General features: G+C 38.6%; 1 protein-coding gene across 1 annotated transcript in view; it reads left to right on the top strand.

Moving 5' to 3' along the window:
* Nucleotides 1–26,816, top strand: part of LOC126333298 (uncharacterized) — a 279,526-nt gene extending 252,710 nt beyond the window's left edge. Inside the window, exons 16-25 of the mRNA XM_049996729.1 lie at nt 16,268–16,527; nt 18,074–18,247; nt 21,680–21,859; nt 21,944–22,150; nt 22,312–22,566; nt 22,685–23,011; nt 23,121–23,382; nt 23,463–23,609; nt 23,705–23,855; nt 25,703–26,816. Of these exons, the coding sequence (XP_049852686.1) occupies nt 16,268–16,527; nt 18,074–18,247; nt 21,680–21,859; nt 21,944–22,150; nt 22,312–22,566; nt 22,685–23,011; nt 23,121–23,382; nt 23,463–23,609; nt 23,705–23,855; nt 25,703–25,867 (2,128 nt within the window). The 3' untranslated portion in view covers nt 25,868–26,816. The remainder of the gene's footprint in view (nt 1–16,267; nt 16,528–18,073; nt 18,248–21,679; nt 21,860–21,943; nt 22,151–22,311; nt 22,567–22,684; nt 23,012–23,120; nt 23,383–23,462; nt 23,610–23,704; nt 23,856–25,702) is intronic.
* Nucleotides 26,817–27,889: the final 1,073 nt, after the last annotated feature.

The following is a 27,889-nucleotide window of genomic DNA, read 5'->3' on the forward strand; positions in this document are numbered from 1 at the left end:
ATTCTCCAAAGGTAAGAAATACATTAAATATTTATGTATTACTAAAATAAATGGAAAACTAGAGGAAATGAATGGAGAACTCCATAGTTACTCTGAATAACATAAATCATAGTGATGATTCAAGCCATTAACCAGAAGTTTCATATTCCTGTTTTTACAGAAATGTAGTCCCCCACATTCCTTTAAATCCAATCAGTATTTAAAGGAGCTTCAGTGACACACTGTTCCATGTCAGCGCAACACACATGTAGCAAAAGTGGATTCAGTCTTACCTCAGTATGAAGGGAACTGAATGTAATACTCTTCAGATGGAAGTATTGTTTTTTTAGAAGAGCACTAGAGAGATGCTAAGATGCAAATGTTGTGACTGAAGGACATCGATAATTTTTTGAGTGTCAAATTTTCAGTGTAACTAATGAGCAGCGTTCAGACAATGTTCACACAACATGCTGCTAATTGCCTACATCACAGTCATCTGATATGACACAACACTGAAACATCAGGGGCATTATTCACTTCATTTTCTCATACTTGTATATACTCTGGTCCTCTGTAAGATATTTGTGAGTGGCTTCTGTGGACTGCATACCTCTTGCTGCCGTATTAGAGATGATATTAATATCAAATTTCTCATGGCACTTCAAGTTTTTCTGGCAGATCTATTGAATAGATAATTCTCAAACATTACACCTGATAATATTCTGTAAGTTCAGCAAAATTTGCTCAAATTAACACAACTGCTTGTGTCCACATTGTGGTAGTCTTCATGTGAAGACCTTGTTCAGAAGTTGTCCACATGTGACAGAGTTGCATGTCAAGAGCTCTTTACTGGGAACTGAATTGTGGTCTTCTGCATATGCGTAGGATCACTGGTGCTGCTCCGAGGAATCATAGTGTTTGGTTGTTGCAACAAAATTTGTAGCTATTGGGAACATCTGTTATGCTGTGACTGTGCCACTGTCAGAAATTCTTGTTTTTCTTATTGCAACCTAATAGCAGCAAGCACAGTACTCCAGAGTGTAGTTAGCTGGAATCTCAAATTCCTATTGATAAGCTTATCTGGCATGCAAATGCAATACCAGAAAGACAGACTAGAAATCTTGAGTTTCTCATTGATTGTGTGATGTTCAGTTCTTCAAGAATTATCACTGAAGTATGGTAAGAGGGCTGTGGTAGTGACTGTTTGTTTCCTTGTCCTGGACTGGACTCATTATGTCTGGAGTGCATGATAAATTTATTTAATTGTTCAAAAACCATCTTCATTGCTGAAGCTTGCCTGACAGGCTGTCAGCATAAAAAATGATGTGCTCTATATACCAGTGTGTGCAACACTTTATCAATTTGTATCATCATGACCACTCATAGCCTTCAAATATAGAATGATGTGAGTTGTCATGTGCATGATGCCCTTGAGTTCCATTGGCTTTCCTTCATATCAAAACACCAAGTAATGTGTCCCCTTTGTTTCCATCTTTATCACAAATTGAACAATGGAAATACCAGGTTGGAATGTCAGCAGTGTAAGGAAAAGGACAGATTGCTAATTACCATAAAGATAACACATTAATTTGCAGATAGTCACAATTAAAAGACCCTTACAGATTAGATTTTGGCCACAGATTTTGGCAAAAAAGAATGAGAAACACACACTACTCATTCACAAAAGCTAGCATACCTCACGCACGCATGACTGCCAACTCCAGCAGTTCGGACCAGAATGCCGTTGTCCTCTGAGTTGCCATAGTTAGTGGTCATGTGTGTTAGGTGTGCTTAGCATTCTATCCTTTGCTTACATAGTTGAAATTCCATCACCATAAACTGAATATCTGGATGGAGTAAATTTAACTGCTAAAGGAGTGTGGGTAATGTTTCTGCTCCATATTGCCACACTACATACTTGCCATTCATTCAGGCATCACCAACAGCAGGAAGATTTTGAAAGATAACTTACTCAGAATATTATTGGCCACTTTGGGAGACCGAATGACCACATAGCAGTCTAATCTACTTGCTCAAAGTACTGCATGTTGAATAAAACACAGTGGAAGTAAGCACATGCTTGAAAAGTGCCATAATGTTCTTCTCAGAATTTGTTGCCTATGAGTGTCCTATGGAGTAACTTATTTAGAGAACAATGTTGAAACTAAATAAGAGATCTAATAGTAGTAGTTTGACCACCTTGTGTTATATATTTAAATTAGAATTTAAGGTTTTTGATGATAATTACTTCTGAATACAGCTATTTCTCATTTTGTGGTACTGCATAGGCCTTATTACCATTAAGTAAGTAAGATGTCCCATACTCCGAGGAGCGTAGGGGACGATGCGGGAGACCCACACCGTTGTACTAGGCGAGGTCCTAGTGGAGGTGGTTTGCCATTGCCTTCCTCTGACCATAATGGGGATGAATAATGATGATGAAGACGACACAACAACACCCAGTCATCACGAGGCAGGAAAATACCCTGACACCGCCGGGAATCAAACCCGGGACCCATGCGCGGGGAAGCGAGAATGCTACTGCAAGACCACTAGCTGTGGACTTATTACCATCAATAAAAATAAATTGTGGGCCTTAGCTCGTTCAAATAACTAATTTATACCTATTATAAAAGTGTATGTGCGCATGTATGTTTCACATCTCGTCGTAAACCAATGCAGCAACTTCAACCAAACTTCATACATAAATCACCTGCTGTGTCTAAAGAACCACTATGGTGGTAAGAATGATCTATATTTGAAAACAGTGTGGAGTAGACATGAAAAAAAGCATAACTCATGATGCATAATGAGAGCACTTAGTGACATGCAACAAACTTTGTGTTATTTCAAATGTTTACAAGACCTTTTTTCACTCACACACCCCACAAAATGGTGAAAGGAAAAAAGCCTATAGCTTACTACGTTCTCATGGTTCATACAGTAAAACTGTCACATCAAGCATGACTTTTTAATTAATTACTTCTTTACTAATAACTCTGTCCACAACATATTATGCAGATAGTATTCATATATATTACTGAATGTACCTGCAAAAATATATTATTGTACGAAACATAGTTCAGGAGATATGACATCATAAAAACTGAGATGTGTGAAAAACTGTCACATCATGCATGAAATTTTACTTCTTTACTGTTAACTCTGTTCATAATACATTTTGCAGATTGTGTCCACGTATACCAGTGGATGTACCTGCAAAATTATATCATTGAACAACAAATAGTTCAGGAGATATGACATCATAAATAATGAGCTGCAGGGTGAAATTCACTAGAGATATAGGTGAAATATGCTTATAAATATGTGTGAAATACGTTAAAATACCTATGAGAGAAGGAAAGTTGCTACTCACCATATAGTGGAGATGCTGAGTCGTGATAGGCACAACAAAAAGACTCACACAATTAAAGCTTTCGGCCATTAAGGCCTTTGTCAGCAGTAGACACACATACATGCGCGCACACGCCCACACACACACACACACACACACACACACACACACACACACACACACACACACGCACGCAACCAGTGTGGTCTCAGTTCTCTGAGACTGCAGACATGTGTGCAAGTTGCGTCTATCTGTGTGTGTGTATTTGTGTTTGTGTGTGTGTGTTTGTGTGTGTGTGTGTCTACTGCTGACAAAGGCCTTTATGGCCGAAAGCTTTAATTGTGCGAATCTTTTTGTTGTGCATATTGTGGCTCAGCATCTCCGCTATATAGTGAGTAGCAACTTTCCTTCTCTGGTATTGTTACATTCCATCCTGGATTTTCCATTGTTTGAAATACATATGACGTGTTTGTATGTGGGCAAAGCTGTGAGTAAAAAAATACTTCAAAACCCCTGTATCGATTTCAACCAAAGTTGTTACACACATTACTTATTACCTGGAAAGAAATACTGCGGGCATGAGGTCCAGTAACCTCCTATTAGTGTGGTGGTGATAATGTGGAGAGGGAAAGGGGGGAGAAAGAGAGGGGAAGATGGAGATGGGCAAGGAAGAGATTGACACAGGTATGGGGGAGAAAGAGATTGACACAGGTATGGGGGGAAAAGAGATTGACACAGGTATGGGGGAGAAAGAGATTAACAAAGGGAGGGGAGGGGCAAATGGACAGAGAAAGGGAGAAGAGGGGAGAAGAGGAGATGTGCAGAGAGGCGAAGGGGGATGATGAGATTGGCAGAGAAAGGGCTGATTAAAAGATGGTCAGAGACAGGGGGGAGGAGTAGATGAACTGAGGGTGGGGGGAGAGGGGGGAGGGGGAAGAGAAAATGGACAGAGAAACAGGAAGGAGGAAATGGTAAGGGAAAGGGAAGAGGAGATGGACAGACCAAGAGGGGAAGAGGGGCTGGACAGAGAGAGGGGAGAGGAGGAGATGAACGGAGACTGGGTGGTGGAGGAGATGTACAAAGAGCAGACATTCCTGTAATGTAACTGATCCATTACACTTTCTGAACATGGCACATAACTGACCATGGCCTAAAAAAACATAAACATGTGCAGTTTAAGCAGATGCACCTGTGTCTAGTGACGTCCTAGACTATTAAGGGTGGCCCTGCAACTCCCCATTTCACAGCGCAGCTCAACAAATATGCATGTGAGGTCATTGCAGAATCACCTGTACCTCTGGTTTAAACTCTTCACCCATCTCCAAACCAAAGGATCATAACCTGCTGTGGGTGTGGTGCGAACTAAGAGCCATAAATCCATCCCATGTGAACTCTGGCATCACACAACATTCGTGGTGACATGATCAGCATTTTTCTGCCAACTATATTCCTGACAGGCTGCATGTCCCTTAACAATCAAGCTCCAAATGTACATGATATCTACCTTTTGAGTTTGTCCAGATCTTTCAGGAAGCAGTACACTATTCTGAGTTTAAAATAATGAATTATTGTACATTCATTTCCACTGCAATTCTTGCATGCTAAATGCATGCTATGAGGGTCATTAAATAATAAAACGGAAAAATAGCTTTACCAGCAGAATAAAAGTTTATTAAATCAATGCAGTTTTGTGTGTATTTATCTATGTAATCCTTTACTACATCTATGCATTTCTCCCAAATTCTTACAAGTCTCTTTAACCTCTAAATTAAAATACTCCTTGCTTTGGTATTGAAGCCAGTTATGTACATTTTTTCTTTACCTCTTTGTTACTGTTGATGTCATGCATAAAAGCTGCTTTCATTAAATCAAATGATTAAAAGTCTAAAGGGGCAAGGACAGCACTGAAAGAAGGATGAGGTAGGAGCTTCCAGCCTACTTCACCAGTAGTTTCCAACATCAATTGTGCCATATGAGGTTGTGTGTTCTCTTCAAGGAGAAGCATGCCTTTCCTCTCCATCTTTGACATTTTGTCTTCAGAAGAGTCTTGATGATTATAAAAAATTTTGGGAGAACTGCTGGATGTCTTGTAACTTGCTGGTATTTCATTGCAGAATCTTCTGGCTGGCTTCAGGTAAATATTGATGAGCAATACACTAAGATCCTCTATTTAAGATCCCACCAGTATTCCTAGTTGGCATTGCACATGCATTGCTTGAAGACATGCACTTCCACTGTAAGCCTGTGTGCTGCTCTGCATGCACTCCATAGTAAAAGCTTGCCTCCTCAATACCAACACAAGTTGTCTTCACACAATAAGATTGTAGGATGACACCAACTACACAGAGCACAAAGTTTTTATATAATCAGGCCCCATGCAGAATTAGTTTGAAGCCACCATCTTGATTCACAAGGAATTCAGACAGCCATATTTCCACTGATTCATTGATGACTGAGCTTCAAAAGTTTGATGTATGGACCGTAATTTTTCTTTCATTGTATTTCATGAGATGATTAGTGGAAATATAGTGTTAAGCGATAGCATATTTATTTGCTTGGAGAAGGCAAGTATGCTGGTGATGTTCTATAATGCAATCTTCCAGAGTGTGCATCATTTCCTCTCTATAATATTACCACATTCACACAGAATCCTATAAACATCTGCTTTCTACAACTCATAAGTCATCTTAACAGATCTCAAAAGCGCTGATGTTATGGAAGGAGGCAGAAACATTACTTCAACTTTATGTCTTCATAATAATCTTTTCCTTGTGCCTTTGGCCCGCACCTCCGCAGGGTCGGCATGGTCATAGTGGATTTGGCAAGGTTAATTTAAGGGGGGGGCCGGATGAAGACAACACAACACAATGACGAGGATGAGGACAACACAACGCCCAGTCCCTGAGCAGAGAAAAATCCCAGACCAAGCCGGAAATTGAGCCCAGGCCCCTTTGCGCAGCATTCCGTCATGCTAACCTCTCAGCTACCAGGGTGGACTACTTTGTCTTCTTAATATTCTGCCTATTTTAGCTTAAACATTTCTAGCCAGAAACGGCGGTTGTGTGTGTGTGTGTGTGTGTGTGTGTGTGTGTGTGTGTGTGTGTGTGTGTTCTGTCTTCCAATGAAGGCCTTGTTAGCTGAAAGCTGATTTTCTGACAGTCTTTTTGTTGTGTCTTTCTGTGACTGAGCATCTCTGATATATGGTGAGTAGTAACTATCCTTTTCATAATATTGTTACATTACATCTTGGATTTTCATTGTTGAATTTCCAATATGTGGTAGATAAGCAGTCATTTTGAAGGCCTCATCCTCTCCCTCATTCTGTTGTTTGTACGCGTGTAGTGCTCTCTGTACTTGTGGAGATGAATATTCATTGTTCAGGAACACAATTTGAAGGGGTTCAAGTTTTGTTTGCAGGCTATCAGTATCTGAGATGGTATTGGCTTGATGGGTCAAGACCTTTACAATGCCCATCATTTGTGCAGGATGTAGATTATATATGAAGGCCTTCTGAAACACTGAATGTTCAATTGTGCCATCACCTTTATGTCATACCAAAAGTCTAAAAATGGCAAGCAACCATCTTCCCCCATCTCCATCACAAATTTTATTTTTTCCTGTGTCAAGTTCAGGTGAAGGAACTCTCTGAGAGTCTCCAAACCAACTGGAACACCTGGGAACTGTGATTGTGAACAACGGATATTCGTCTCAACAAGTACAGAGAGTGCTACAGATGTATAACTGACAGAACAAGGAAGAGGATGAGGCCTTCAAAATTACTGCTTGTCTATCATCTAATGGAAATGTTTCACACCTCCTTCCAAAATATCAGCGCTTTTGGATTGTTAAAGATGATCTAGAGTTGCATAAAGAAGGTGCTTATAGGATTCTGTGTAAATGTGGCAAATCTTATATTTGGCAAACAATGCACACTGTGCAGGATCACACTATAGAACACCACTGGCATATTCACCTTCTCCAAGTAGGTAAGTCCATCATCACTGAACACTGTATTTGTACTGGTCTTTCAATGAAACATAATGAAACATAAAGTGTAGCCCATATGTCAAACTTTTGGAGCTCAGTCATCAATGAATCAGTGGAAATATGTTTGTCTGATTCCCTTATAAACTAAGACAATGGTTTCCAATTAAATTCTGTGTGGGACCCAATTATAAAAAAACTTCATGCTCTGTATAACTGGCAGCATCCCATGCGCAGACAATTGTTCTGATATTATAGAAGTGAGCTTTCACCCCGTTGGGCATGCAGATCAGCGCACTGACTTACCAGGTGTACAAGGTGTATATGACCCGCAACAACCGGGAGATCTGGAATTTTTCCATCCGAGAGAAAACCGAGAAAAACCTGGGAATTGTTTAGAATTCCGGGAATTTTTCTTTTTTATCGTTTTCAGTTAAATTTTTGTGATTTTGACTGGTAAGAACCAATACTCTAATAAAGGATATTATTGTATCCCACTACTGCAGAATGATACTGCAGCAACAAAACATGAACGAGAAAAGGGGGGGGGGGGGGGGGGGGGAGAAACTTAAGTTGCAAAGGAAGTGCGTTGTATACAACAACAAAACAGTGTTCATACAAGCATCTGCCAACAGTAGTGTGTCAAAGGCTCTAGGAACACTATGCAATGCTTTATAAAAGCAAATTGCCTCTGATGAGCGTGACGTGACAACTGTTTAAATTAGATTTGTTTGAGCAGTTGCGGGCGGGCTCTTGTGGATGCGCAGTTGAGTCACGTATGAGTAGTACCTTCTCGTGCTTCTGGTTACGGAAGTGTGGCTGGGCGCCACTACTTAATGTTGCCCCAGTTCGGAAATATCGTAGATCTGCGGCTGGTGCACAGAGCAGTCAGAGTTGTTGTGGGGAGGTGGATAATTATGGCAGGCTAAAATGTGTTAATAGTTTCAGATTTTATTTCCCCCTTGGACAGTCAAGCGTTAATCACCTTACAGAACAATGAAGTTATTTTTGCTGGTTTGGTAAAGAGATTTGGCTTTTATTAATCCTTTCTACTGAGGCAGTCAATTTATTTGAAACAAAGTGTTTAATTCCATACTATTGGCTAGTTTCAACTGTTCGCTGCATTTCAAGTGCACATATGACCTTATGCTATAATAAAGAACTAAACATGAGTACTGGTACTGCAAGAAAATTTACATACGGATGTGCATTTTAAGCTGAATTATGCTCTTTAGTAAGGTTCGCGAAATCCTGATGCTCTTGAAGTATCCTTTGATGTCTTGTTTCTTTTATGACATAATGTAAAATCTTTTAATGTTTTACATGTACAAACATATGGGCTTCTTGCGTCATCGTAGCTGCGCAAGCGCTGTGACGCCAGTTACCTGCCACTTTCTTGCAACTGCTGAAACGAACCTATTTGTAACAGGTTGCAGGAAAATATTGCAAATGGTGTTTTGAAAAGCGTTACATTCAAAGCAGATTTCCTTTTACACAAGATGAATTATGTGCTAGAATGTACAATAAATTTCTTAAATCACAAAGCGTTTGACTCTCATTTAAAAATCAACTCTTTGAGGATGACCATTTAGAAGTATTTCGAGCCCACAAGATGAGACATTTGTGTCGTTATTAAAGATTTTACTGGCACATTTGTGTGTGTATCTTAAAGTGCAATACCTGCAAAAAAGATCAGCATTATATGTAGAAGCTTGGCTTCTCTTCCAACTTATTAATCTTCAAGACCAATATTATATGTGAATGCTATGTATATTAATTTGAGCCATTAACTTTTCTTATTTGTGTATTCACGCTACTTAAGAGTGATCTTGCTATTGGCTGACTACATCACGTGTTCTATTGCTGGCATGAGCTGGCGAGATCACATGAATGAGCTATGACGCTTACAAAAGCACATCGCAATATCAATTTCAATGCTTCAGAAAGTGACATGCATCATTTGGTGGAATTCAAATTTATACCTTCGTAATATGAAAATATGCAGCGTACATGTTGCTGTACATCAAAGGTCTTTCAAAACGTGTTTTTCCCCCTGAGTTTCGTTTTCGAAAGTGCCGGGAAATTATACGCCGGTATATAAAACCATAAACATTCAAAGGATTGACGACTTTTACAGTGCTGAGGAAGAGTATACTGTCACTTAACACGGAAAAAGTGTATTTTCATTGGGGAGACAGTGTATTTTTAACCAGGAAATCCGGGAATTTTTTTTCCTTGTCCACGTATACACCCTGGTGTAGAAGTATGAAACCGGAATTTCCCTATAGATGGTGTTAGCCATCAATATAGGCCCCATGAGACTGCGTCTGCCAAGCCATGTGCTTCAAGTAACAGCTGACGATGAATGTCAACATACAGTAATATAAGTTCCATACATCTGTATCTGTTTCAAACCTGTAAACATGTCAAATTTTGTGCCTACGAACTACGATTTGCAGACAGCATTGGTTTTGTGTTATCATTTGAATCACATTGAATGCTTGTCAAAGCTTTCAGCAAACTGGAAAAATACAGTGTTTTGAGTGGTTCAAAGAATTCAAAAGTAATGATTTTGACGTGAGAGAATGACAAGGGTGGGAAACCACTGAAAAAGTTCAAAGACGATAAATTGCATGTCTTATTGAATGAAGATGATTCTCAAACTCAGAAAGAACTCATGAAACGATTGAATGTGATGCAGAAAGCCGTTTATCTTTGGTAGATAGCTATGGTAAAGGTGCAGAAAGTGGGAAAATGGGTTCTGCATGAAATGAATGAAAGACAGCAAGCAAATCAAAAGACCACTTATGAAATGCTGCTCACCAGATACAAAAGAAAGTTGTTTCTCCATTAAATAGTGACAGGTGATGAAAAATTATATCTTGAGAATCGTAAGTGTTGTAAACCATGAATGAATCCAGGCAGACCATCGACACCCACTACGAGACCAAATAGCTTTGGAAAGAATACAATGCATGTGTTTGGTGGGACCTGAGGGGTGTCACCTATTATGAGCTGCTAAAACCTGGTGAAACCATTAACACTGATCGCTACCAACAGCAAATGATTGATTTAAATCAAGCATTACATGGAAAATGGCTGGAGTATGGGAAAAGGCAATACAAAGTCATATTGTTCCATGATAATGCCAAATCACACAGAGCAAAATGGGTGATGGAAATGACTGAGCCATTCAATTGGGCAATACTATGGCATGCAGCTTATTCTCCAGACTTGGCTCCATCTGAATAACATCTATTTGTATCACTGGGACACACTCTTGCTGAACAACGCTTCAGTTCATATGAGAATTATAAAACCAGCTCACTAACTGGTTCAGTTCAAAAGGAGAACTGCTTTTTTGGCATGCCATTTATAGCCTGCCAGAGAGTTGGGAGAAATGTATAAATAGCAATGTTGATAATTTTGAATAAAATATTCTTTATCAGTTTCAAACAACAGATATGTAATTATTGCAACCAAATTTTGGTTTCATACTTCTACATCTGGTACAGGAGAAGCACATGTGCTGAAGCAAAGCATGCACAGTGCCAACTAGGAACACCACACATGTGACAGTGGTACCTTAAATAGGGAAGCTTAGCGTATTGCTTGTCAGTATTAACCTAAAGGTGACCAGAAGACTCTGCGCCAAAATATCGTACCAACAAGTTACAGGCATCTGGCAGTTCTCCCAAAATTTTGTACAACAATCTGTGCACCGGGAAAGTTTTAAATTTTCAAATCTTGATGCTGCTCTCAATCTTGTCTAAACAGCATAGACTGTTGACATTGTATTACTCACCCCCCCCCCCCCCTCCTAATAAATCACAGAACATTTGACCTTGAGCACTCCAAAAGATGGTTAATATGACCTTACTAGCCAGTGGTTGCAGTTTGAATTTCTTACAGGTGGGTGATTCACAGAGCTCCTGCTATATGCCTCAGTGCTTGAATTCGGCCTCAAAATGATATATATACAAGTTTGATTGCAAGTAAAATATGTACAAAATTGTATCACCTTTGCCACTATGGAAATGTCAACAGCCATGCCAAGATAGATACAATGGTTCATGTTAGAATCCCAAAGTTAAGCACCATCAGGTGTGGCCAGTACTTGGGTGGATGACCGTCCAGGTAAGCCATGCGCTGTTAATATTTTCCCCTTTGCATTTACAGCAGAGGGAACAGGAGAGGTGGTGGTGTGAAGTCATTGATCATCAGTCTTTGCACCATATGTCCTGGATTCAATTCCAAATCTCTACATGGCGTATCATGAAGTGAAGGCATGCAACACTGTCAATGATGATCCGTCTATCAGATTGGGACATTAAACTTGGGGGCCACCTTCAGGCTCTCTCATCATCTTAAACACAAACATGATACTACACCCACACTCATCAGAGTCACTACACTTAACAGATACTCGTTCATACACAGCTTTCATACTTCATTAGGGAAAGGGGCCTACGGGTGCAAATGATAGGTTTTACCTATCCTGCCTTTCAGGGTCTTTCAGCCATTTGTACCATATGACTTTACTACTAAAATGATTTTTGAGTTTAGTGCAACTGTAGTATTTGTGTTCTTTGTGATGAATGATAAACTCTCTGGGAAATCATGTTCAACAAATCCTATGGTAGTTCAGTTTGTTTTTAATGATGAAATGAGTTGTACCGACACTAACTTATCATTTTTAGCAGTATGTTGAACTGTAAGTCATTGGTCTTCTTCAGTAAGTGAATGAATACGAGATAGCAATGTCAGGGTTGGTATCAGTACTGGAGTAGTACTTGTCAGCTATGCTTTTGCCACCATTTCTAAACTTTTTCACCTGCACATAAAAACTCACATGTGTCATGCAACTGCTCCCATATTGTTTGTTCACCTCAGAGAATGTTTTTGATAGTTCTACACTTTCCTAAAGTAAAAATTGGATCACAGAAAGCTGTTCTTCAAAAGTATTCTCTTTGAGTGAGCAAGAGCATGCCATCCTAAGACATTAGAATTTATGTTTAAATAAATGTTAATTGCTCAAACTACAGCATTCTTCACTGGGTTGCCAACTAACATTTTCAAAAGTTTCAATTCTCTATATCATGTGATGCCTTCACTGTGTATGTTAGTCCATTTAATTATTGAATGAACATCATATTTTTCATCCTGTTCTCTCAGTAATCACTGTAAAACATTAAAATACAAATTAATTGCACTCCATCTAAATAAAATTCTTAATTTCCTACAAGTAGTTTTGCCCAAGTGTTTAACACTAATCTCACTAAACCCAAAATTTTTGTTTATGTCCTTTTTTCTTGTTTTCCAGTCAGTACACTCTTTCTTCAATTTGATGTCCATGGCATTGAGGGAAATTTGGATTCTGTTTATCTGAATGGTATTATCCTCCAAACAACAGTTAAATTTTATTTTGTATGAGCTGATTTCCAGATTAATTTTCATCCCATTATGTATCATGTAGGAAAAAGGAATGAAATGTCAGTCCCATAGGCTTTTTTCCAGACAATAAGTCATAAATTGTCTGAAGACTCTCCAAGTATTCCAGATTGATGCTTTACAGGTCACCCCTTGGGGTTAAGCCTCATCATAACTATCACCGATCAGTCTATGAACTCCTTACACGGTGGATTTGATACTAATATTATTAATTCTCTGTTTCTTTTATATGTCCCCATTTCACACCTCTAGGGGTGCTAGAGGTTTCTTACTCCAGGTGTGTCGAGTCTGGTTGAAATTGCTTCTTATGCTCCAGAGATATGTTCAAATAACACATTTCCACCTTGCTCCTAGGGTTGCCCTACTGCCACAGTATTTATCCTAGATTTATAACCTCATGTGTTGGATTGCAATTTCTTCATGTATTCCAGATCTATGCTTACATATCACCCTTTTCTCTCCCTACCCCCACCCTCATCCCTAGATGTCGTAGGGGTGTCCTAGCTTGTATGTACAACATTAGTTCGAAAATGTTCAAAGCACTTCTGAGCTATACTGGAAAACACACACATCTCTTTATATATGTTTTAATTTTTCAACACTTATGTATTTTACTGTAAGACACAAACAACAGCACGGCCACAATGGACCAAAGTTTATTCTTCTTCCACATACTTGCGAACAACAGTTGAGAAGATAGACACAAACATAGAAACAATCTAAGTCCTGATATAAGCAGCTGCTTGCAATATGTGTGAACACAATATGGGAGTGAGTGCATGCCCTGCACTGCACTTATAAAGAGGAGGGCTCTGGTAGGCAGCACGCCAGATGCTCTTCCATGTGGACAAGTCATGTGGCCCACCACAGTCCACATACTTGCGAACAACAGTTGAGAAGATAGACACAAACATAGAAACAATCTAAGTCCTGATATAAGCAGCTGCTTGCAATATGTGTGAACACAATATGGGAGTGAGTGCATGCCCTGCACTGCACTTATAAAGAGGAGGGCTCTGGTAGGCAGCACGCCAGATGCTCTTCCATGTGGACAAGTCATGTGGCCCACCACAGGTGGCCTCTTGTTGCCAGCCAATGCAGGTGCCATTGGCGGAATATTTGAAGTGGCCTAGTGTCATGATATATATCCAAGTATTACATACTGGATTACAGCAACTTACACCGAAGTCCCAACCCAGTTACATATTCCATAAGCACAATTTCTGTCGCCAACTTTTTTCCCACTCATTCTCTTCCTCCACTCTCAGTTATATCTCTCTCCTCCTCCCCCCAAAGACTGTTGAGTACTTATCAGGATAAACAAATATTTCTTTGTGAGCCAGGGAAAGAACACCAACTAATCGGCTGCTGAAACAGAAAAAGTTCAAGTGGACCTAAAAGGAATGTAAATGAAAAATAAAATGTTGACTCTCTAGATTTTGGAAACTTCTTAGCATATTCTTCATTGATTGAAGAAGACGGATGGTAAATGGGGAAAAGTAAAGAAATGTTATACAAGATACACAGACAAATAAAGAGCATACAAAATCCTAAACAGAGAGAGAGAGAGACAGAAGGTGCAAGAGAGAAAACAGAAGTGTCACTAGACTGAGATTAAATAATGGGATGCAGGCAACTGGTAAGTGAAAGAAAAAAGGAATAATCAGAAAGAAATTACAGGAAGCAAGTGGAAGGAACCAGTTTGAGAGGTTCACAGGGCAAGTTACATAGTAGAGCTGCCAAAAAGGTAGCTCATACATCATATCTTATTTTATACCTATTTCTTAACTGGAGTGTAAGTTGTTTCTACACTCATCAAAACAAGTTCTGCATCACCTCGGTTCTGAGAGTTCCAGAACCTGTAAAGAAAATTGGAATAGAGATCAACAAAAATATCATTTCTGCCCTTCTTATTGCCAATGAAAACCACACATTGCATGTTGTACCACCATACAGAGACATTCAGAGGTGGTGGTCAAGGTTGCTGTACACACCAGTACCTCTAATATCCAGTAGCATGTCCTCTTGCATTGATGCATGCCTGTATTCATTGTGGCATAGTATCCACAAATCCATCAAGGCACTGTTGGTCCAGATTTTCTCATTCCTCAATGGCAACTTGGTGTAGATCCCTCAGAGTGGTTGGTGGGTCATGTCATTCATAAACAACCCTTATCAATCTATCCCAGGCATGTTTGATAGGGTTCATGTCTGTAGAACATTCTGGCCACTCTAGTAGAGCAATGTTGTTATCCTGAAGGAAGTCATCCACATGTGCACGATTGGGCTGCGAATTGTTGTAAATGAAGACGAATGCCTTGCCAATATGCTGCCAATATGACTGCACTATCTGTTGGAGGATGGCATTCACGTATCGTACAGCCGTTACAGTGCCTTCCATGACCACCAGCAGCATACATCGGCTCCACATAATGCCACCCCAAAACAGCAGGGAACCTCCACCTTGCTGCACTCGCTGGACAGTGTGTCTAAGGTGTTCAGCCTGACTGGGCTGCCAACAAACACGTCTCCGACGATTGTCTAGTTGAAGGTATATGCAACACTCATCGGTGAAGAGAAAGTGATATCAATCCCGAGCAGTCCATTTGGGATGTTGTTGGGCCCATCTCTACTGCACTGCACGGTGCCATGGTAGCAAAGATGGGCCTAGCCATGACGTTGAGAGTGAAGTTTCACATCATGCAGCCTATTGCACACAGTTTGAGTCATAACACAACGTCCTGTGGCTGCATGAAAAGCATTATTCAACATGGTGTTGTTGTTGTCAGGGTTCCTTCGAGCCATAATCTGTATGTAGCAGTCATCCACTGCAGTAGTAGCCCTTGGGCGGCCTGAGTGAGGCATGTCATCGACAGTTCCTTTCTCTCTGTATCTCCTCCATGCCTGAACAACATCACTTTGGTTCACTCTGAGACGTCTGGATACTTCCCTTGTTGATAACCCTTCCTGGCACAAAGTAACAATGCAAACATGGTCAAACCGCGGTATTGACCATATAGGCATGGTTGAACTATAGACAACATGAGCCCTGTACCTCCTTCCTGGTGGAATGACTGGAACTGGTCGGCTGTTGGACCACCTCCATCTAATAGGCACTGTTCATGCATTGTTGTTTACATCTTTGGGAGGTTTAGTGACATCTCTGAACAGTCAAAGAAACTGTGTCTGTGATACAGTGTCCACAGTCAACATCTATCTTCAGGAGTTCTGCGAACCAGGGTGATTCAAAACTTTTTATGATGTGTGTATTTCGGCAAATGTTCCTCCATTATTTTCATATTGTCAATAATTATGAGCCTTTGATGAATTTGAAGTACAAATACTAAATGCCTTACATTAGCTTTGTGAGAATTTAGAAACAATCACTTTAAAAGTTAGATCCAAACTACACCTCTGCTTCCTTTCTTAAATTTAATGAAATGCATTTATGAAACTTTGCATTTTTGGGGTAAAATTAATAATTTGTGTGAATTACAGACAACTTCAAGATCAGGAGTCAGGGCGCAGCTTGGTAGCACCACATGACTTGCGAGAGTTGATGGCTGTGCTGCCAAATGTTGACCTCTCTGAGACTCTGGAGATACCACGGGTATTCCGCTGTGATGAGCAGACTCTCCCATGTGACCACACAAGCCGATATCGCAGTACTACTGGCTGGTGCAACAATCTCCGACGTCCAGAACTTGGAAAATCCTTAAGAGCATTTGCTCGCCTACTACCTCCGGCTTATCATGACGGTATTTAAAGCAGATATCTATTTATTTTTTGAAACAGGGGGGCAACATTTTAAGTACTGCAGATGGAAATGTATAACCAATGTCACCAGGAGATATTCTTCTGACTTGGGAAGAATCATTTACGGCATGCAACAAGGCTCAATCTTAGGCTCACTATTGTTTCACATATATGTAAATGACCTTCCATCTACTATACAACAAGCAGACTTAGTTCTTTTTGCAGATGACACTAGTATATGTACATAAATCAGTGTTCTTTAAAGTATTACTAAGTGATTTTCTAAGAATGACCTCATTCTCCATTTCAAGAAGGCCCAATATATTAAGTTCTGTGTATCTAGAGGTACTACACCAATGATAAAGTGTAACACATGGTGAAGAAATGATAACTTGGATCTGCGTTTATGTTTTTCACAGAAAACTTGGAATGCTATATCTACATGCAGCAATTGCTCCTGGATATCTGATGATGAATAAATTCCAAAATGTATCACTTGAACAATACAATAATTGCTTGCCTGATGTTTGACTTTCACCATTGAGATTCATTCATCCTGAATATAGAACTACTAACTGTTTCAAGACTGACAACGGATAACAAAAGATAAATGAAATATTTCTTTGTGCGTGATGTAATTACAAATTAGCAGTTTTTTATTTTTTCTATTACTTATACAGTGAAACCTTGCTTTTTGCCAAATTCATGATGTCAATGGGAGGTACCCTGCAGCTTTTGATGGGTGAATTTGCGAGTATCAAAGTATGTGACATAAATGACCTTACCTTTTGATTACATTGACTTACCACCAAGGGAGTACAGACCTTAATATGTGACATAAATTTCCACTTGATACATCTTATTTCTCAGAAAAAGGCGTTGTAATGGACGGATGAACTGACAGTGAGTCTAGTAACAAATTACAGAAAATTTTTTTCATGTGATATAATTTCAGATTTACAGTGCTCAGATTTTTTCCTTTGACTGCATTGCAAAACTTTGCTTCTTGCCAAATTTCATGATTCTAGGTCAACAGGTAGGTTTTGATGAGTGAGTTTTCAAATATCAAAATATGTTACATAAATGGCCCTATCTTTTGAGTGAATTGATGTAGAAACTTAAAATTTTTATACAGCTAAGGGACCATATACCTTAATATGGACATAAATTTAAACATGATACATACACCTGTCCCTGAGAAAAAGGGTAACATTTATATGGTAGTAAATCACCAGTACAGTGTAGGGGAGTCTTTGTGACAGTTACGTCTCTGTTTTATGTATACGTTAAACTGTCCTGCATTCTTGAAGGTTTTCCTCCAGAGTGGGTTCTTTATACATTAACAAATGAATTAATAAATATGAAAGCAACTCATTGTCACGTTAAGCAGATTTAGACCATTATTTAATAAGATAGCAAATTTCACAGTAGAGTTGCAACATAACTTTTTTAATGAATCTCTAAATATGATTTACTTTTGTGTATCTTTCAAAATGGGTTACGCTGTTCTGAAAGAAAAACAAAGTAAGGTTATTGTTTTGGCTTCAGGTGTCGGAAGTCCTCGAGCTATGTCAGTTACTGGAAAACCATTGCCTAGTCCACGACTTATCTCAGTGAACGTTCATCCTGATACTAGTCAACCACATGTTAAATACTCTCTGATGTTCATGCAGTTTGGTCAGCTCTTGGATCATGATCTTACTCACACACCTGTCAACAAAGGTGAGTGCCTGTAGTACAATAGTTTCTACACCAAGTTATGGATATTTTATTCTTCTGTAAATTTTTTTCTTTTATTTTTATCTCCCTGTTTTTCCCATATTAGTGTTATACAATTCAATTGTTTGTTATGTAATATGAACCAGCATATTAATGTTTGCTGTAAGCTTTCCTCTGTTTTTCAAGTAGAATCAAAAACCTTTCTCTCTCTCTGAACAAAACTGCTAAATACTTCCTTCTCATCTCTGAGTCAGTCTAGATTACTATTTTATTCCCAGTATTACTGTCCTTTTAACTTTTTAAATTTTGTAATTCTTCCTTAAATTTTGTAACCTTCTTGCTCTCTATAGGTTTGCACAATAAAAGATATTATGTTATTAGTTTATGTTCTAGTTCTTATCATATCATCATCACCCGTTTTAAAAAGATATATTGCATCAAATGAAAAATTCAAACAAGAAAACTAATAAATTATGAGACAGAACTGTTGGTGAGTTCTTACCTTTAGGAGATGAGGTATATAGTACCTTCAGTACACATCTAAAAGTAAATGACACTACTGAAAATATTCGTTATTTCCTCAGGGAAGAGAGAAGAGAGAGGGACAGGGTATGGAAGGTTAGAAATGAAGGGCAGATCACTCAGACCTCAGGATGAGAGTGACCCACCTGTAGTGAGAACAAGGGTAGTCAAAGGTGAAAGGGGAGGTATCAGAGCGAGTAGCTCAGAGATAGTGCACTGGTGAGCGCAGTGCACAGTCTTTCTAGGGGTTCTGAGGACAGAGTAAGAAGTACAGATAAATTAGGAGGAAGAGAAATGAATAGGGTGATTAACAACTTGGAAGGACAAAAAAGACCAATGAGAAAAAGAGGAAGGAGGATAACAGAGATGAAAAGGTAAAAACGGTAAAGAAATTAATTAAATGCGACATATAAATGAAATGTATTAAAATATAATGACAAAATAATCATAATAAAACACAAGGAGGAAGGGTGTTAATCCTTTGCACTCTGTAATATGGACATGAATCCTTATTTAAATTGTCACTGCCCTCCTCCCCCATGCACATCACAGAGAATTGCGCAAGTCTCTTTGTGGAAACGTGAGTTCCCTGACCAACGATTAGGCTATACATTAAAAAAAAGTACTCTTTCATTCAAATTTACTTACTTAAGCAGTACAATACAGAACTTTGTATTCTGTGATATATTTTGAAACATTTCAGGTTGGATTGTTTCGATGATCATTTCATTCTAATTATTTATAAATGAATATAAGGGAAAGGGAATATCCAAAAGTGTGGCAATTATAGAGGGATAAAACTGATGTCCAACACAATGAAGACCTGGGAAAGGATAATTGAGAAGAGGTTGCATCTAGAAACTGAAGTATGTGAAAAACAGTTTGGATTTCTCCCAGGAAGAGGAACAACTGATGCAATATTTGCACTAAGGCAACTGATAGAGGCATAGAGAAGTATGTGAAAAACAGTTTGGATTTATCCCAGGAAGAGGAACAACTGATGCAATATTTGCACTAAGGCAACTGATAGAGGCATAGAGAAGTACAAACTGAACTGCATATGGCCTTTATCAATCTTGAGAAGGGATATGACAGAGTGCCAAGACAAGAGATATGGAGATGTCTGAGAAGTAAATGTCTGCCAGAAAAATATATCAGGGTGGTAGAAGACATGTATGAAAGCGCAATGACACAAGTCAGGAGCAGTGTAGATGCCACAAAGGCATTTCCAGTGAGAGTAGGACTACATCAGGGATCTGCTCTCAGCCCATATCTCTTCAACCTTGTCATGGATGTACTAGTCAAAGATGTGAAAAAGAGGCACCTTGTAGCATGGTGTTTGCTGATGATGTTGTAATCTGTGAACCTACCCAGGAGGCACTTCAAGACAAGCTTGAACAGTGGAGAAAAGCTCTAAAGGAAAGGGGAATGAGAATTAGTAGGGTGAAAACAGAGTACATGTGTACAAAGGATGCCAAAGATCTATATATTAATCTGCAAGGAGAACAACAGAAGCTGGTCAAGTAATTTAAATACCTAGGCTCTTACATAAAAAGAGGTGGAGGACTGGAGGCTGAAATACAGCACAGGATAAGTAGTGCGTGGATGAACTGGAAGAAACTGAGCAGAGTACTGTGTGATAAGAAGGTCACCTGAAGAATGAAAGGAAAGATTTACAAGTCTGTGGTGAGGCCTGTGATGCTGTATAGTACAGAAACATGGCCAATTACAAAAGTCCAAGAGAAAAAGAGGGAAGTGCCAGAAATGAGTATGTTAAGATGGGTGAGTGGGCTGACATGAAAGGATAGACTAAGGAATGAGTACACCAAGGGTACAGTGAAAGTGCGGCCCATAGGGAAGAAGATCCAAGAAAATAGGCTAAGATGGTATGGACATGTGCAGAGAAGAGGGGAGTACTATGTGGGGAGAAGAGTTGGACCTAGAAATTGAAGGATCAAGGAGAAGAGGAAGACTTAAACTGAGATGGAAAGACAAGGTAGCAGGGGGCCTACGGGAGAAAGGATGGCTCAGAAAAGAAGCACTGGATAGGCATTTATGGAAGAGAAGGATCCAGCAAAGCAATGCCAACCACACATGACGTGGCTGAGATGATGATGATTGACAAATAAATCATGGTCATTATCAAAATCATTGTTGTCAAAATCATTCTTATTCTCATTTTCATGTAGACATCAGTGCTGTAAAAGCTTTAGAATCTGTACCTCAGAAAGGGCTCTGTGTGAAGAACTAGCCACTTCCCATCTATTAACTTGAATGTAATAATTACAACCTTTCTCTTGACACAACTGCTACCGTTTGAGACGAAGTTAACACAGTCTTCCCTAGATGGCACTACCATGCAGCATTGATGCTTAGTACAGTCTAAGAAATGGAGCATATGAGAGATAGAAAAAATCTTATCAAATGATGCTCAACACTCACCGTTGGAATGGAATGGGTTAATAGAGGTTAAGTCTCAGAGGTTGTTGGAATGTGAAGAAGTGTTGGAGTGAAAGTTCATATCTTTGGAATTCATGGAAATTAGTACCAGACAGGAAGATCCAAATATATTGTTAGGGTTCATTTATGGTTGTTGCTAATACTTGGAAATTTAAAATCAAATGAATAATGGCTTGGTTTTTACAGATTTTGGATCCTAAATCAACTGACTAGTTTTAATGAAAGCTGTGATTAGGTAGTGTTAATAAAGGGCATTGATTTTTGTAAATTGGTATTTGAAAGCAATAATTTAAAATAATAAAAATAAAGCACCTTATTCAGTAGCCATGTTCATCCACTGTTTATGATGAGATGAAAACTATAAAGGTATGTAGCAATATGTACATTGATACCTGTGAAAGGTAAAGAAGTGTCACCAAAATTATGACATGTTATTGTAATGTGTGTTTCAAGGATTTGTTGGAGAATCCATTCTTGACTGCCAACCATGTGATGCTATGAAGACAGTCCATCCAGAGTGTTTTCCCATACCAGTACCTGAAGGGGACCCATACTTTCCTAAAGTAAATATTACCACTGGGAAAGCTATGTGCATTCCTGTTACACGCTCAATGCCTGGACAGCTAACACTGGGTATTTATCTACATTTCTTCTAATGTTTAATATTCTCTCAATATTACATAATGAAAACAGAAGAATTTATTTGTGTGCAAACAGGGTATCGAGAGCAGCTGAACCAGGTGACGGCATACATTGATGCTTCCTTTGTATATGGATCAGATGTCTGTGATGCTAATGCTCTTAGGACATTCACTGGTGGTAAGATGAATGTAACAAAAAATCCAAACCGAGGTAAACCACTCTTACCACAGATCACAACACATCCAGAATGCAAGTCAACAACAAAAATTTGTTTCCGAGCAGGTGATACTTCTTTACTCATTAGCTTACAAAGTTGTTTGATTTTTTAGTTAATTCACAACATACAAAAGTGTATTAAGTGCACAGTTTCAAAAGAGTAGTTTAAGTGAAATCCCTTATCTTGCTGTACACTGCAATGGCTAATTATTTGTGGTATTGAACAGGTGATGCCAGGGCAAGTGAACAGCCTGGACTTGCAGCAATACATACACTTTTCTTAAGAGAGCACAACAGACTTGCTGACCGACTTGCTATTCTGAATCCACATTGGAATGATGAAAAACTCTATCATACTGCACGACGTATATTGTCAGCCATTACTCAACATATAACATTTAGAGAATTTCTTCCACGTCTCTTTGGATGGGAAGGGTTACATAAACATGGGCTTTCCCTTGAACCAGAAGGCTATTTCAAAGGTAGGAAAACACAACATAGTGAACACATCATAATTGCTAATTATAACTTTGAATGGTAAGTAAAAGTATTATAAAGTATCATATATCACCTGATAACTTAACGGTCTATATATTTCAGGTTACGATCCGACATGCGATGCCACAATTGTGAATGAATTTGCAGCAGCTGCTTTCCGATTTGGGCACAGTTTATTACGGCCGTCACTTCTCAGAATGGATACAGGCTATGTGGAGAGGAGACCCGGTGTACGGTTAAGGGATACTTTTTTTAATCCCGATGTACTGTATCAAGCTGGAATGATTGATGATCTAATCAGAGGCCTAGCAGCAACTCCCATGGAAACACTTGATCAGTTCATAACAAATGAAGTTACAAACCACTTGTTTGAAGACAGACGTATGCCATACTCAGGGATGGATCTAGCTGCTATTAACATACAACGAGGTACACAAAAAGTTACTGTTTGTACTTTATAGAGACTACAATACTTTTTCCTGGTTTAATCAAAGAAAAACTCTCAACAACTGTAAATATGCTTTCTAATACTTTTCAGGTAGAGATCATGGTATACCTGGTTACAATCAGTATCGACAACTATGTAACCTGTCATTAGCACGTGACTTTGATGACCTGAAACGGGAAATACCATCTCCAGTAGTCGAAAGACTTCGTCGGCTGTATCTGCATGTGGATGACATCGATTTATTTCCTGGTGGCTTGGCTGAGACTCCTCTTGTTGGTGGAGTTGTAGGACCCACTTTTGCCTGTATTATTGGACACCAGTTCAGATTACTTAGACGGTGTGATAGATTTTGGTAAGTCATGCATTTCCAGTAATTATAATACTAAAGTTTAGAACCAACATTTTTATGGTAATTTTCATTAACATTTCCAGGTATGAAAATGATGATCCCTTAGTGCGATTTACAGAAGCCCAGTTGTCAGAGATCAGAAAAGCAACACTTGCTAAGCTGATATGTGATAACGCTGAGAATACTGACTACATTCAACGATCTGTACTTGACTTAACCGAACCTTTCTTGTAAGTATGAATAACTTGTGCCTCTAACTGTAGTAAAATTTAATGAATTTTCTTTGTAAAAGGCAAACAAATAATATGTACAATATTTGTAACAGAAACCCCCGGGTTAAGTGCAGTGCATTGCCATCTGTAGACCTGGAGCAGTGGAAAGACAGACTTTCATGCAATGTTGGGCACACTACAATAGATGTTGGGACAGCTGAAAGAATATCTCCTTGTGTCATGTGCACATGCACTACAGAAGGGGTATGTCTGCATGCATTTCTACTTAATTGCAATAGGTTTTTTTGTGATTATACCAGTTATAATACATATCTGGGCCACATCCAACAAGAAACACAACAAACTTGACTTATGTCATTCAAAATCTCGTCTGTTAATTAACAAAGTATGGAGGAAAATGCCATAGATTCAAGCTGTAAATTGATCTGGATACACTCTTTCACCAAGAGTATTATAATAATACATTCATTGCTCATTTTCCATATACATGACAAGTTCAAGAAAATTTCACCAGCCTGCATCTACAATATTCCTGCCCATTAAGAGACTGATATCTTGTAACCCCCCACTTTCACAATGGAACAGTAAAACTTTTTATTAATTCAATATAGATTCATGTTGATTTTCTTAGATAAGTACTTTTTTCTTTCCTATACTATTAGATAAGTCTAGCATTCCGACAAAGCAACTGCTTGGTCACTATGACACTCTGCAAAACAGATTTTTTTGAATACAGTATGGTCTGCCAAATGTTGTTCATTATATGTAATGCATCATACACATCTACAAGAGGTTCCCAGTTGCGCCACATGAGGTTTTTGGCTTTGTTGTACTGTGAGGAAACTATGGTTTAACCAGTTTTGCTGTTTCTGCATCCTCTGCCTGGTAGATAACAACTGAACTGGCACCGCCAAGCCACTAGTAATGAAGACAGAACTTTCAGAGGAATGATTACAGCTGCTTAACTTTCATTTTTGGTAATGAAAGAGTGTAAAACTAGCTCCTTTACTTGGTCAGTTTTTCATGTTTGTTGTGAATTCTAGTTGATCCTAGATACAAGAATTAGTAAACATCATCTGCTCATCAACAGATTTACAGAAAAAAATTAAATTAAACTTCACTGAATAGTTATCAAGTCCATTAAAATTCTGTCTCTTAAAATATAGACAATTACAAGTAATATTCTTTTTAATTGATGTTTAGTTCCAGTATGAATGTTTTTAGATAACTGTAATGGATGATAGAATACATATGGTAGAGATACATCAGTTATTTAATGACGAAAATGACATGTATATTTCAGACAATGTAAATGTTTTATTCATTAGTAACTCTGTGTTTAAACTGCAATTACATGACCTTGAAACAATATTTTTCATTATTACTGTTGATGCCTGAAAATGGAAACAAGTCCATAGGGTTATAGAGTTTGTTTCTTGCTTAATTCTATCATCTCACTGGTGATGTCTTAAGCATAATGAATCAAAATGCTATAGGGTATGGTAACCATTTGACTTATTTGTGTCAAGGAAAGAAATGAAATCCTGTTTTTACTTATGATTTTTTTGGTTTCAGTCATGTTAAACAATTTGTTTTGGAATTCCATTTATACTGATAATTTGGTTGATGTTCTCCCCATGCATGTTAGCTTCTTTAGCCCAGATTTTGAGCTCATTCTACCAAGAGTATTCTATCACTTGCATCACATAAAGAACAAAGTCCCAGACAGACTTAGTATTCATGTTTGTCTTGTGAAGATTATTTTACTTATCTTTGTCTACATCTAGTTTCTTCTCCTTATCACACAGTGAAGAATGGATTCTATGTTACTTAATCACAACCACACGTGGTGTGCATTATGTAAAACTATCCCAAGCAGTTGCTATACTAGTTTGACCTGCTTTTTGTCTTGCAAATGAGACTACATTCTGTTTATTACACAACACATGACAGTTGAATGTGCTTAACTTGTTCACTTGTGAAATAGAATGTAAAGAACTTAAAATATCTGCAGCTGATTTGATAACTCTTCCACTGAATAATCAACACTACATTGCATTGTATGTCTAATATTACATTTATTTTGACAGCCAATTTGCCAGTCTCTGAAGATCGGCAACTGCTTCAATCTTGCAAGATCTTTCAGTCACGCAGCTGTTCTTGGAGACCATGTGTGTAAAGTGCAATGTGCATTTGTCTTCCGTGCTCTACCTCAAGTAACAGAGCCAACAGATAACCAGTTAGGTTTCAGTTAATTTTATATTTTGCCATCAAAGAAGACTGACAATTTCCAAGTTAAAAGTCATGGTGCATTATAGACACGTGCAGTCATGTAGTTAGTCAAAGAAACAATGTGAAACATGAAATCAAAACTGTATCCAATACATGGCTGTGAAAAGGTCTTCCTCTAAAGAGCTTCAGAATAGAGGAATGTGCAGCAGAAAGTATGATGACAAATGTGGCTGAGCAGCATAAAGTTTGATGAAGTTACCAACATTATTACTTAAGTGGTTTAACATGTGAAACTCATAGACAATCATGTGTTAATTTTAATTTGTATATATCTGCTGTGTTGAAAAACAGACAGAAAAGCAGAATTGTGATATTTATTAAATCTGTAAAATAAATATTTTACATAAAAAAGTGCCTTTGCACCTCTTTTTGCAGAAAAGTTCTTTGGACTGATGTCTTTCTTTTATACATAGTCACAAAGTATAAACTGTTTCATACCGTAAATATGTTGATTGTTAATGTAATATTGTATCCATCCTAAATTTTACCTGGGACCTCAAGATGTTATTCTTTATTATACTATACAATGGCATGGTAGTTTCATGAATCCACAATGGGTTACTGTAGATACTAATATTGTTAGCAAAGTACTAACACAGCTTCTTCAGTTTTAAAACTTCATAAGTCATTAGGAGCCAGGTCAGTATTATATGAAAGAGGTAATCCTTATCTCTGGGTATAAAGCCATGCCAGTAGTTCATATTACTTTTCAGTATTTCAACAATTAACTAAATCAGTCCACTCAACTGATGAGAGTGAGTGTGGAGATTTTACACGGGATACACCTCAGTCAAACAGCTGAAAAGGAATAAAAATGCTTTTAAAATATGGCAGTAAGTCTATCCTATCACCTGTCAAAGTCAGTTGTGTGTAAAATTCTGTATTTGTGTACAATAAATGTTTGAAAGTTAACAGGTCTAATGACTGCAGCTTCATATGTCACTGGAGAAACAATATTGTGTAATAGACAATTATGTACACTGATTGAACAAAACATTATGACCACCTGCTTAGTAGCATGTTGGACGACCTTTTGAAAGCTATACAGTATTGTGCAGGATGGATTGAACAAGTAGTTGGTAGGATCCAGAGGTATGTGGCAAAAGAAGACTATGCACGAGTCATTCATTTCCTGTAAATTATGGGCCTCTGGTTTGGGGGTGCGGAGCTGTTGCCCGACAGTATTCTGTGGCAAAGACAGCAACATGAGTTCCCCATCATGCTCCTCAAACCACTGTAATGCAATTATGGCCTTGTGAGAGTTGTTGCCTTATAATGTTGGAAGAAGCTATCACTGCCATGTGAGACATCAAGCATGAAGTGATTCAGGTGACCCATATTAACTTACAGTTAGCCCACTGCTGTTATTCTGTCGTCAATTACTACCACAGGGCCCGTGGAATTCCAAGTGAAAGTCCTTTACAGCATAATAGTGCCCCAGCAGCCAGCAACCATGGCACAGTACTTGTTTCACGCAGCTGTCCACCTGAATAACAACTTATCCAGACATGACTATCACCCTGGTGTAGCAATAAATGTGATTTATGTGACCAAGTGACACATTTACATTAATCCATGGTCCAGTCTTCACAATTCCACGCCCACTCCAATTGTGACTGACCATGTCACCAGGTCAACATGGGAAGACGTGCTCCAAAGCACTTGTATTTTTCCTGCACCAACATTGTACTTTGTCAAGGTCTGTCTCAGTTCACTGCCTGTCTTACTTTATAGCATGGGCTCATCACATCGTGTAATGAGGTGGAGGACATAACAATACCTTGTTGCCTACTCATGGTTTCACCATCCTTCAACCACTTTCCGTAGATACTCATGACAGCAGCAGCCAAACAGCTTCACCATTTCCAAAATGCCCATTCCTGGGCACCAATTCATAAAATTTTGCCCTTTTTTCAAGTCACTTAAGTCAGTAGATTTCCTCATTTCCAGCCTCTGTTGTCATTAGAATGGGTTTGCAGACCAAA

This window comes from Schistocerca gregaria, chromosome 1, assembly GCF_023897955.1.
Source record: "Schistocerca gregaria isolate iqSchGreg1 chromosome 1, iqSchGreg1.2, whole genome shotgun sequence".
Lineage (NCBI taxonomy): Eukaryota > Metazoa > Arthropoda > Insecta > Orthoptera > Acrididae > Schistocerca > Schistocerca gregaria.